At 43.8% G+C, this 13,454-nt stretch overlaps 1 protein-coding gene across 5 annotated transcripts in view; it reads right to left on the reverse strand.

Annotated features, from left to right (window-relative positions):
- The window catches only part of STS (steroid sulfatase), a 387,926-nt gene that overhangs the window by 276,295 nt on the left and 98,177 nt on the right, over window positions 1–13,454 (reverse strand). For 3 of the 5 annotated variants that reach the window (XR_009517951.1, XR_009517950.1, XM_060001752.1), the window contains exon 9: window positions 11,339–11,460. Coding sequence is in view for 3 of the 5 variants with exons in the window: in XM_060001752.1 (XP_059857735.1) it covers window positions 11,339–11,460 (122 nt within the window). In the remaining 2 variants the exon portion in view is untranslated. Of the gene's footprint in view, window positions 1–6,662; window positions 7,751–10,952; window positions 11,016–11,338; window positions 11,461–13,454 lie in introns of those variants that run through there. The other 2 variants (XM_060001753.1, XM_060001754.1) reach the window with 2 other exon arrangements.

A 13,454-nucleotide genomic window follows, 5' to 3' on the forward strand; every position in this document is an offset into this window, starting at 1 on the left:
AAGTGTCCTCACAGGGAGCAGCGGCGGTATGGCAGTGCAGGTCGGACAAGTGCAGAATGAAGAATTAATTTTTCTGAAGATTTGTTGGGTAAGCTATAGGGGTGTTTGCCTTTTTATAGCGCAATTTGGGCTTTTGAAACTTTTTATAAAAAGATACGTTGAGTATTCTCTGTATTATTTCTTTAGACCACTTTGGAGTTGCTCAAATGAGAGAAACTGGGCTGCATTTTATTGCATGTAGGTGTATAAGATACGAAGCCTTACTGTTCCGTTGCTCACCAAAAACCCAGGAATCGACATTGTCAAAGGTGTCATTTCAACAGAAAAAAAGTAAATCAGCAGATCATGTGATAAGACAGGAGGTACCTGGTGTCACCTTGTATTTCTAATAGGTACATTTATCCCTGTTTACCAAAATTATTTTAATAATGTATTTCATCCTGGATTTCTCCATATACTACTAAAAAAATGTTGAGTTAAAAAAGTTTTTTTCTCTATTGTTAAAATTCCAGTGCACTCTGAACAAAGGTTGCTTCTGTCTCACCTCTGTCACAGATAAATATTTTGACCACCACGGGATCTGAATCTTTCTTACAATTGACACCCACTGACCAGAGGAAGCAATTATTACATTTTCTAGGGAGAATGCAGGAAAATTAAATGGAACATTTTTTTCAAAAAAAAAGTCTAAGTATTGATGGGAACAATGATTCGACTTAGGTTTAAAATACGCTCCAAAATTTAAGAGAAATAATTGTGACTATTAGAGGACAAAGATGACATACAGTTAGAGGGCTGCTTTGTCAAGGCCATAGAAAATGCTGTGGAGGGCTTCCCTGGTGGCGCAGTCCGCCTGCCGATGCAGGGGACACGGGTTCGCGCCCCGGTCCGGGAAGATCCCACATGCCGCGGAGTGGCTGTGCCCGTAAGCCATGGCCGCTGAGCCTGCGCGTCCGGAACCTGTGCTCCGCAACGGGAGAGGCCACAACAGTGAGAGGCACACGAACCACAAAAAAAAAAAAAAAAAAAAACAACGCTGTGGAGATCACTACCTACCTATGAAACCCATTTTTATGCATAATCACCACTGGAAAAAAACTGAGAGGATTCATGAGAAAAGAAAGTTTACAGTCCTTTGACAAAAAGGCAAATAGAGTTGAAGTGAGAAAAACTTGACTCCTAAGCTAGACCCTGAACTCAGCACCTTCCAAGTGTAATCGTAAAACAGCTATTTCATCCAAATTAAAATAAGCAGTGGGTTCCTGGGATTTCTTGGGGATCTGAGGGGCGTGAGAGCCCAGGACAGGAACAGCTGTTGTGATTTTGATCACTCCCAGGGACTCAGCCACCAGAAAAGGTTCAGAGGTCCGTTGACAGAGAAACCCCAAGCCTGAGCACACAGGGTCCCCAAGAACAGAAACAGAGAGAATGCAGAGCCCGTTTTTTTCTGTCCATGCGGCACTGGAACCAGCCTCTGCAGACATTAGATGCTAAGTTCTGCCTAACAGATACCAGTCCACTTGGCAAAGTGTTTTTCCCTTCACGCGAGGAGTCTTGCCAGCCTGGAGCCACGACCAGCATCAAGGGGAGACATCCTTTGTCTCTGAGCTCAGAAGGGTTTCCTGTCTTGGTGGCTAGTGGACTACGATCTGCTTGAACTCTCCTCCCCTTTCTGATGGCTCTGACGGTGTGGGTTCCAATCCCAGCTTTGCGATTTCCTAGCTGTGGGATGCTGGGCGTGGCTGTTAACCTCTCAGGGCCGCAGCTCCTTTTCTGATAAGTGAGCATAAGAATAGTACTGGTCTCGGGGCTTTGCTTTGGGGGTTAACAATCCATGCCCACGTGTAAAGCTCTCAGAACAATGCCAGGTGCATAGTAATAACCACCTGTGTGTTAGCTTTGAATATAAAGCTTCCGTCAATCTAAGACAAAAACACTTGTTTCTTTATGCTCTTAAACCTGTTGCCACCGTAATACAAGTCTTAAGACACCTTCCCCCTCCTCCTAAGGATTCTTAAAGAATATGGACAACAAAATTTAAATGGCTTCAACACACTGGCTCTTAATTTATCACTCAGATTGAGACATCCTTTGATGAATGTTGTTGAACAGCTAGTCTTGGCAAGATTTATTTTGGGTGTTTGGAGGATTCTGCATACATACAGAAGCCACCCAGAGTCATTTGGGGTTTTCCGTCTTAGCAGTGTTTCCCACTACATAGCGCCATCTTGGAGTCCTTCTAGAAGTATTTCAAAGACTTTTGTGTTTTCCCACTGTGAGCGGCCCATACCACCCCACTGGGACCCTCAGCTTGCCCCCTTAGTAATGTTGATCTCATCTCCTGGACAGACATCTGAAAATCCACCCCAAGGTTCCCACGCTCATGGCGACCTCCTTGCTTCCATGATGCCCCCCAACCGTGTTCCCCTGTCCTGAGCCAGCCACCTGACATCAATGCCACATTCTTGTCTTAGACCCAAAGATCCTAGGATGGGGGCCCACGTGGAGCAACCTAGGGCACCAGTGTCTTCACACATGCTCCCAGAGAAGTGCAGACCCAAGGGCTCTTGTTCTTGACCCCTGAGACTCGTGCCCACCCATTCTCTGTAGCCGAGACCCTCAACGACCCAGTACTGGGCTCATGGATTATAGACCCGGTTCTGCCAGCTTCCTGCGCTGGTTGCACTGAGACTCAAGATACAAAAACACTGAGAAGGAAGAGGAAGCACGTAAGGGCTGTGACCCAGAGCACCTGCTTTTAAATTCAGATTTAGAGGAACCCTAGCTCCACGAGCGATGCCTGAGCGCCCGAAAGCAAAACACTCCCTTTGACTAAGCGTTTGTTTTTGCATTTGGGGGGACGGAAATATGAATCCTGTACTGAGTGGGTACACAAGGCATGCTAAAGTCTCCCACTCCCCTTCACTGTCTCTGTGTGTTGAAATCCTATCCATTGTTCAAGGTCTGACAACTCATCCTCTGTGAGCCTGTCCAGGTCTCCAGCCAGAAGCTACCCCTGTTTCCTGGCGCCTCTCAGCAGTTTCTACCGTGCGTTCAGCCCTGAAGGGCTACCACCATCTGTGGACTCCATTTCTTTCTAGGTTACTCGCTCTCTGAACACAAGAACTGTTATCTCCCACGGGTGCAAAATGCCCAGTACCCAGAGCCTTACATAGAAGAGTGAATGTATCTGTGAATTACCAGCGCCCAGGGCCTTACGTAGAACAGATGCTCAATAAAAATGTGCTGGTAAATTAATGATGAACGGGCCGACGGGATGATCAGGAAGACACCGAAAAAGAGGGAAGAAGACAGCTGCCACCACGGAAGCCGGCATGGGCGCAGACAGGAAGCCCGGTACGTTCTGTGCGTCTCTCCTCCAGATCCACTGGGAGCGTCCTGCCCAAAATCACTCACCGCCAACACAGCCTCCAGCCAGCCAGAGATTCAGGCTGCTTGGTGACATTTGGTCACGGCAGATAAATGAGCCAGGAAGTCAGAGATTTCTCCACGGGGGGTCTCCACGTCACCTTTGCCTTCAAGAAAGCGTGTGCACAGAGGCATGTGCAGGGTGGACATGGCGGCAGTGGGAGGGTGTGGATCAGGGTCAGAGTTCATCCAGGGGAGACCAGAGCTGAGGTCCCCAAGGATGGGTGGACTTAGGGAATGAGAGGACACGAATGAATTCCAGAAACAGTCCATGGGCTGTGGAGATGGCCAGAGAGACAACAGTGCGGAAGAAGAATCATCTTTGCGAGTGTGAATAAAAGAACTTATTGTCTTGGGGGAAGAAGTTCCAATTTACCACAGGGCAGACTCTCAAAGTAGCCAGTGTTGGATTAGCACCAACTTGGCGTCAACTCTTGTTACTGCACGCCTGTTCTGTGACCTCTGACACCTCTTCGTCCTCATCTGTAAATAACTTTGGTAGAGACTGAAACTATCCTCAGGCTGCCAAAGTTGTGGGGTGTCACCAGGGCACACAGACACCCATAATGAAGGCTACACTGCCCAGCCTCCTCTGCTACCAGGTGTGCACAGGTGACCAACTTCTGGCCTGGGGAACATCATTCTTTCCATCCATTGCTCCCTCCTGCTGCCCGTAGGTGGACACTGTCACCCTTCTCCACGCAGAAGAAGCTGCTGCATCCTCCAGGTGGTGGGACGGAGCTTGGAGTCTGCATCCCTGAAACTCTGTGGACCACCTACCACTAGACTTCACTCACGAGATGAAGACAGAAACCTCCCTCTGATATAAGCTACCGTGACTTTTTGTTTCTGTTACGGCCAAATCTAATACGAATATAATCAAACTCACTTTTAATAAGGAGGATTAAAAGAGGCATCATATGCAAAGAGCGTAGCAGAGCATCTGCTAGACAGGAGATATAGAATAAACGTAAGGGTGCAGTGTATTGTTATCAAGTGTGTCTTCAAAAGACATGCAGTGGTCACATAAAAAAGATGACGCATTTCAAGAATAAGAGAGTTGACTTCAGACTATACTACAAAGCTACAGTAATCAAGACAGTATGGTACTGGCACAAAAACGGAAAGATAGATCAGTGGAACAGGATAGAAAGCCCAGAGATAAACCCACGCACATATGGACATCTTATCTTTGATAAAGGTGGCAGGAATGTACAGTGGAGAAAGGACAGCCTCTTCAATAAGTGGTGCTGGGAAAACTGGACAGATACATGTAAAAGTATGAGATTAGATCACTTCCTAACACCATACACAAAAATAAGCTCAAAATGGATTAAAGACCTAAATGTAAGGCCAGAAACTATCAAACTCTTAGAGGAGAACATAAGCAGAACACTCTATGATATAAATCACAGCAAGATCCTTTCTGACCCACCTCCTAGAGTAATGGAAATAAAAACAAAAATAAACAAATGGGACCTAATGAAACTTCAAAGCTTTTGCACAGCAAAGGAAACCATAAACAAGACGAAAAGACAACCCTCAGAATGGGAGAAAATATTTGCAAATGAAGCAACTGACAAAGGATTCATCTCCAAAATTTACAAGCAGCTCATGCAGCTCAATAACAAAAAAAACAAACAACCCAATCCAAAAATGGGCAGAAGGCCTAAATAGACATTTTTCCAAAGAAGATGTACAGACTGCCAACAAACACATGAAAGAATGCTCAACATCATTAATCATTAGAGAAATGCAAATCAAAACTACAATGAGATATCATCTCACACCAGTCAGAATGGCCATCACCAAAAAATCTAGAAACAATAAATGCTGGAGAGGGTGTGGAGAAAAGGGAACACTCTTGCACTGCTGGTGGGAATGTGAATTGGTTCAGCCACTATGGAGAACAGTATGGAGGTTCCTTAAAAAACTACAAATAGAACTACCATACGACCCAGCAATCCCACTACTGGGCATATACCCTGAGAAAACCAAAATTCAAAAAGAGTCATGTACCAAAATGTTCATTGCAGCTCTATTTACAATAGCCCGGAGATGGAAACAACCTAAGTGCCCATCATCGGATGAATGGATAAAGAAGATTTGGCACATATATACAATGGAATATTACTCAGCCATAAAAAGAAACGAAATTGAGCTATTTGTAATGAGGTGGATAGACCTAGAGTCTGTCATACAGAGTGAAGTAAGTCAGAAAGAAAAAGACAAATACCGTATGCTAACACACATATATGGAATTTTAGGAAAAAAAAATGTCATGAAGAACCTAGGGGTAAGACAGGAATAAAGACACAGACCTACTGGAGAACGGACTTGAGGATATGGGGAGGGGGAAGGATGAGCTGTGACAGGGCGAGAGAGAGTCATGGACATATACGCGAGAGAGAGTCATGGACATATACACACTAACAAACGTAAGGTAGATAGCTAGTGGGAAGCAGCCGCATGGCACAGGGATATCGGCTCGGTGCTTTGTGACTGCCTGGAGGGGTGGGATAGGGAGGGTGGGAGGGAGGGAGACGCAAAAGGGAAGAGATATGGGAACATATGTATATGTATAACTGATTCACTTTGTTATAAAGCAGAAACTAACACACCGTTGTAAAGCAATTATACCCCAATAAAGATGTTAAAAAAAAAAAAAGAATAAGAGAGTAACAGGGAAAAGCCTACAATCACCTACAAAACATTTGTGGATAGAAGATCCAAAGGTGAGGAAGACAGAAATATTTAATATAATTATATAATTTATATAATTTATATTTATATAAATTTATAAATTATATAATATATAAATTATATAATTTATATTATTATATTTATAATTTATATTTATTTATATTAATATAAATATGAATACCTAATATAATACAAATATTATTTGTATTATACAAATATTCACTACAACATGCCTTGGTTAGAACTAAAATGTTCCCATAGAAAATGCCCAGCTCTGCTAGCACATGGAAGCAAATCAGGACGGAGCTAGAAACAAGCAGGAATACTGTGAGAACTGACATATGCCCCACACTGACATCGAAGAAGAGAGATGTGCAAAATATTGCAGAAAATCAGTAGGAGCGAGTACGTCGGGGGGAAAGGGCAGAAGAAGTGGCCTATGGTAGCTGCGAATAAGCTGGGTGCTGAGCTAACACTGGAGGACTCGTTCAGAAACACTGTGCTTTGGGCATTCGAGAAAGAAACTCCCATTTTGATGTATTTTGTCTCTGTAAGGAAGCAAGGTTGCATTGTGACAAATGAACAGAAGTCATGGCTGACACGTTTTTCGTCCAAGCATTAATGTAATCTTAGGTCAGACAAGCGAAAACTTTAGTCGAAAAGTATTAGATGTCTGTAGAGAACAGACTTGTGGTTGCCAAGGGGGAGGGATTTGGGGGAGGGATGGATTGGGAGTTTGGGATTAGCAGATACAAACTGTTATATAGAGAATGGATAAACAACAAGGTCCTACTGTAGAGCACAGGGAACTATATTCAATATCCTGTGATAAACCATCATGGAAAAGAATATGAAAAAGAATGTGTATATGTATAACTGAGTCACTTTGCGGTACAGCTGAAATTAACACAACACTGTAAATCAACTCTACTCCAATAAAAAAAAAAGTAGACGTATGTTTCAACAATGGTCTAATATTATTTAAAAGGTAATAGGAAGTACCATATAAAAATACATGTTTGATAGACCAAGTGGGAGAAAACAAAATATCCTTTTATGACGGTGTTTTTCCATTAAAGGAAATGAATGGTTGGGACGATAAGCCCGTTACTGAAGCATCTGAGTGATAATGAGATAAAACAAATTGAATAAACGTTGAACACAATTTCCGGGAAACCTTTTCCATCCTCCTATATCACCATCACACCTTCTCTTAGGTTGTGGGCAAAGCAGATTCCGTCCATCCTGGGACACATCACCCTGCGTTCCTACAATTACACACACACACACGTCCCACGATACCGGGCTGAGAAGGCAGGTGAAGGAATTAGTGGGTGAATATCGCAAAGGTCAAGAGCTGTTGGGAATGCAGCCTTTGGTCGAGATTTTCAACCAAAAGGAAAAGGAAATCCTAAGACTTGAAATATATCCTTGAAGTGATTTACGTATGTGCGTTTTTTCTTAATTGCAGCAAAAGTTCTGGTTGGGCAAGGGCTTCTCCTTCTTAAGGTAAGCTGGAGTACAGGAACGTTCTCTGCAGCTTTCATGTGAAAATGCCACAGCCCCCGTGAGTTCAGCCTCGGCCCTCGATTTGTTGTTTCTGACCCTTCAGGTTTAACTTCCGGTAATCAGACAAAGGAGAATCAGACCACTGACACAAACTGAAGTCATTAATAAAGACAAAAACTAAGCATAGCCTTTCTTACACCAATCAACTCCTGAGACATAGGCAGCTGTAATTAGAATCTTCTCTCTTTTCTTAGGTGCATTTTAGAGGCAAAATTAATTTTTTAACTGGGTGAAAATCTTAGTGAACAAAGCAAGCATTTTTCCTCAAATACTATTGCAATACTGTTGCAATTTTAAACCTCACTTATCTCCTATTTTCAAAAAAAGGCACCTTTAAAAGAGCTAGATACAAACAAATTTCTTTGGAATGAATTCTAATTTCCTACTGCTTTTTGTTGTGATTTAAGATTTTAAAAAATTATTTTGAAGTCTTAAAAGTCAAAATTGTTTATCATTTTTCTATACACAATGTACGCTTCAGGGGTACTACTGAGGTTTTTCAAATGATGCTTTAAAAGAAAGTCACAGGAGAGAAGTTTCCAACAAACTTGAATTGAAAAGCTAGCAGGATTTATGGGACTCCTTGGATTCCACATCAGCATAACCACATCCCATGGATTTCTGTACGACCAGCTAGCCTGGAAAGTCTCACACTAATGCGAGCATTTAGTTTATAGCCTTACATTCATCTGCTCAAAAATCTGCAGCAGAATCTCAGAGCTAACTACCAGTCTTTAAGATAAATTTTACCATAAAATCAAGTTGTCCTTACATTGAATTTTTACTTGACCTGCTTCGTAGGTCAAAACTTAAAGCCAAACTTTTTGAATACATGCGGAACAGTAAATTTAAACTCACAATTACCGTTGTAAAGCAAGAAAAGTTACCGGTGTCCTAATAACACTTTCGTGAGTTCTTCTAAAATGCAGTGGGCGTAAGGATATGAGATGATTAAGTTAGGCCATTCAATTTGCTGAGACAACGAAATTACAGAAACATTATCGTTAGAGAATGATTCAATTATAGAGAAGACACTGTATATGAAAGCTGAAAGGGGTTCATGTTTTAAAAGGGTGGAAACAGCATTCCAGCTCTAAGTTTTTGGGAAAATGAGTAACAAGTTGGGAATTGTAACATGTAGGCGTCCAACTGACCAAGACAAACGGCAACTGGATCTTAACCACACCACCACTCAGCTCTAGTTTACGGGTACCAGCGTACTTACTGCTGGTAAGCTTGTGCTTTCCGAGCGAGGAACAGGTCGTGCGTTTGCCAGGTCTGCCAGTTGCCGGGGTGTCAGCGCTCGCCGCCTGGCTGACTTCCAGGTAGCAGTGCTTTCCCAACAAGCTGGCAAGATGCCTGAGCCATCCGGAGGTGGGTCCAGCTCACTGCTGCCCTGACGCTACATTTCTAAACCCTGATCCTAAATGTCTCTCTTCTTTTCTAGCAAAGTATCTGGATGCCAGGAGGCAGCCCTCTTACCACTGACAATTATGGGAAGTGTCTCCTGTGTAGTGATTACCATAAACTCCTACCAGCACAGATCCGAGATGATGTCAGTCATCTCCTCTAACTAGTACTAGTTTACTTTCTGTATTCTCTAGTTGACAGGTAACTCCACACACACGGGTGACACTTCCTTACACACCTGTGCATTCCCAGCTGTTTGCACAGCCTTCAGCCTGTCCTGAGCTAAGAGGTCAGCAACTCCCTGGCAGAGAATTTGGTCTATTTTGCTCACTGACAGGTGCGCAGCCTAGCCCAGAAGGTGCCACTTAGTAGGTGCTCAATAAATACGTGTACAACAAATGAACAGATGAAATACTGAGCAAACAGCCATGGAGCCACGTGTGACAGCCAAGGCAGCAACCACTGTTACTGAGTTTCAGGCACAATCTGAAAAGTAGATGAGACGATTCATAAAGCCCACGGTTTCCTGAGTCCCTTTAGCTACATGCATGATTCCGGTGTGGAAACACCGTCATTTTTCCTCGTGTGCTGCTGCTTCAGGACAGAAGATAGTAAGGAACTGCATAAGAGAAAATGTCACTTGTGTGTTGTCTTAGAAGCAAGCTTTATCCCCAGGCCAGCTGCCTATCAGAATCTGGGTCTTGTTTTTCTCACTTACTCCTATTTTCTGCCTCTTCCTGTCCCTTTTCTGTTTACTCCTCCACATAATGTGCTTCCCCAGCCCCTGATCCAGTAGGTTTCTTCCGGCTCCTCTCACTCGACGGGGTTGGCTTTATTTAAATGCAATTCTGCAAGGCTCAGGACGTGATATTATCCTTTAAACAAACAAGAGTCCCCGAGACTTTCTTTACGCTTCTCGCAGGCTCTGTACAAAAGGAAGTGGCGAGGACCACATCTCTCATTTATGATGAGATGGCTCAGATCTAAATGCTGCCAATAATGCTAAGAAGAGACAGCATTCCTATGGGTGTTAGGAATGATGGACACATTGATGAGATACGTAAATAGGATCCCTCTGGGCCTGGAATCGTGCGCCCATGGTTTGCCATATTGGTCTTCCGGAAGCTATCTCAAGGAAGCCGTCCAGATTGAAAGTATAAACGCTGAAGGGTAAACCTGGTGTGATCTCTTTGGGTAACGGAAGGGTTATCATTTTCCACTCTAAGAATAATGGAGCACCTGCTCTTTAAATGATGTCTTTGGTAAATCGACTGGGTGAGCAGAATGGGGTGAGGGGTACATTGAAATCCAGTATCAGAGTCACCTGAGTTTTTACCAAGTCATCAGCTGCAGGGGATACACAAGCTGCTCTGAGAATCTCGCCTCTGGGAGCAGAATCCCAAAACACACTAGAGAAGTGGGGAGTTTCAATTTCCCACTGAAGAGGAACCTCAAAGTCCAATAGCAGCCTCTACCTCTGGGATATACAGCAGGGCTGTAATAGTTGCTGGATTCCCATAGACTCCTAGGCATCTTAGCGATGTGAGCCTTACTGTAATTCTAAGTTTAAATACGTGAAAACCAGATGTGACCCTATCACTACACCGACGATTCTCACTTGGTTCCACTTGGTCCTTTATGCTTTTTAGAAATGCACCCCTGTATCCGCTGTTGGAAAACCCAAAGAAGGTCCCGTCACTGATACAGTGCACGATTTACAACACCCCTGGGTTTGGGACCCATGATAACATCAAAGCGTTTGAACTCTGTCTTAAATATCCACATCTAGCAAATACACACGATCCGTGACCAAACACAGATCGATGAGTCACGACCCCTACCTTTGAGGCTCGGGAGAGAAGGTCAGGTAAACATCTCAAGGGCATTCGGTGCCAGTGCAAAACCTACAGGACAGCAGGCAGAGAAGACGGCTTTCAGGGGGGTGGGGCGGATGGATAAGCATTAACCAGGAAGGGAAAAGAAAGGAAGTCCTCCCACGTTGAGGGAGCTGCAAGCACATGTCACGGCAATGTGTGACGCCCTGCCTGGACCACCACGGCACCGGGAGGCGTAAGAGAAGAAGGAACACGGAGGAGGACAGAGAAAGCAAAACTGAGCATCTTTCGGGCATCTCATGAGAGCAACGCCCTCTGGCAATTTCTTCTATTCCCATGCCAGTGACTGCACGTAGCCCTACAAGCAGGGAAAGAAAGACGCGTCTGCTCACTGTTCTGTGGGTGCCAGCGCACGGCGTTCAGGTAGAAGTTGCAGTAGTGGAAGAGAAACTCGTGATCCGAACGATGGCTTCTCCCTTGAAGCAGGGGCATCAGGTCACGTCCATCGATGATCCTGGGGGATAAAGCAGGTGGGCATCAGGGGGCCACATCAGCCTTGGGCTAAAACCTCCCGATGTCGGCGCTGTCCTTCCAGCAAATGGGGGCATGACAGAGCTACAACATGGTAATGAAGTAACCAACCCAGGACACTAACTGACCCACACTGGGCGCCATATGCAATGTAGGGAGGCCAGCTCTGCTCGTGCATGAACTCATTTCATCCTCCAAGCAGCACTGTGAGCAGTGACCAGTATCACTCCAGGATGATGGGATGAAGAAATGGAGTGATTCACCCAACTCCACGTGTGTCGTAAGAGCCAATGGGATTGAAACCCAGCTGACTGGGCGTCCGTGCTTTCCACTGCTTTCCCCTGCTGCTGCTCCTATACCGAGTCTTCTGCCTATTGCCTTGGCAAACAGTGTATTCACGAACTACGGATCTATAGAAAATAAGAATTTCTGACAATCTGAGTTTTAAAAAAAAGGTAATATACAGCATGGGGCAATTTAGATTGGATGGACTTCAATGCAAATGAAGTTCTAAGTCCCAGGGACGTGATTTGTAAATAATAATGATGATATTAAATACCCCAAAGATGTAAACGTACTCACATGCATTTACATATCACATATACACATTACACATATGTTTATGTTCTCAAAGGTAAATATATCTCTTCTATAACTAGGCCGAGAAGGGGAACTTTCCAGATGGTAGGCAATAACTGTATACAACTGCTAAGGAGCAAAATTAAGACTATTTGGATGTTACATAAAGGAAAAAAGCCTATAATTTTGTTTTGAGTGAAACATACATTAACAGGCAGTAGAGAAATTGAAGTCGTTGATTACCATTAGGCCACACCGAAACCTGGGGCAGAAGGCTACTTGGAAGGAGGTAGATTGTTGAACTTGAGGGTTTTCCTTCTCTGATTAAAAACATTCCAAGACAAATATCATATGATATCGCTTATATGTGGAATCTAAAAAAAGGGTACACATGAACTTATCTACAAAATAGAAATAGAGTCACAGATGCAGAAAACAAACGTATGGTCACCAGGGGTAAAGGCGTGGGCAGAGGGATAAATTGGGAGATGGGGACTGAATACACACACTACTATATATAAAACAGATAACTAATAAGGACCTACTGTATAGCACAGGGAACTCTACTCAATACTGTAGTGAACTATGGGGGAAAGTATCTTAAAAAGAGTGGATATGTGTATATGTATAACTGAATCACTTTGCTGTACACCTGGAACTAACAACATTTTACATCAACTACACTCCAACAAAAAATTTTTTAAAAACCCAAAACACTCCATCCCTGGCCCCTCCTACTATGAGGAACTGAGAAACTGGAACTTTAACTTGGTTATATAATGTGGGTAAGCACCCTTGAGAGGTCCTACATCCCTTGAGTTTTTTTTGTTTTTTCTTTGTGGTTTATTTTCGTGTCGCTAAAAATCCCATCATGTAATTACTGCTGACTGCTTCTCTGGTCCCCACCTTAGTTATTAATCATGCACTCCGCACAAGTCCACGGAACTGAAAATATTCTATTATTGTAAGTTAAAAATAAGAACAAAAGACAGAATTGGCTCACTTTCCAAGCCTGATTCTCATCTTCCATGAGAGGAACAAGGTAGAGAGATGATTCGATCCAGAAGCAGTGTGTTCTCCGGACACTAGTTCTATCCTGAAATGGCTGGTATTGTGAATTTCAAGAAAAACTCAGTCCTTGAGATTAGGAGAGCCTAAGTAGGTGGAAAGGAAGCAAGGGATGAGGGGAGAGGGGCAGAGAGGAGAACCTGCGCATAAAAAGCCCCCAGGGGTGAAAACCCTGAAGGTGAGAGATGGGACAGATGCGCCCGACACCTCTCCACCACCTTTAGCTCCACGTGGAGAGAAGGCCTTTCCACGATGGCTCGAGGGTGAGAGTGAATCTCTGTTTCTCTGACTCAATGTCTGGCTCATTTCTCGAAGCTGTTTTTCATCATA

Source organism: Delphinus delphis, chromosome X (genome assembly GCF_949987515.2).
Source record: "Delphinus delphis chromosome X, mDelDel1.2, whole genome shotgun sequence".
NCBI classification, from domain to species: domain Eukaryota; kingdom Metazoa; phylum Chordata; class Mammalia; order Artiodactyla; family Delphinidae; genus Delphinus; species Delphinus delphis.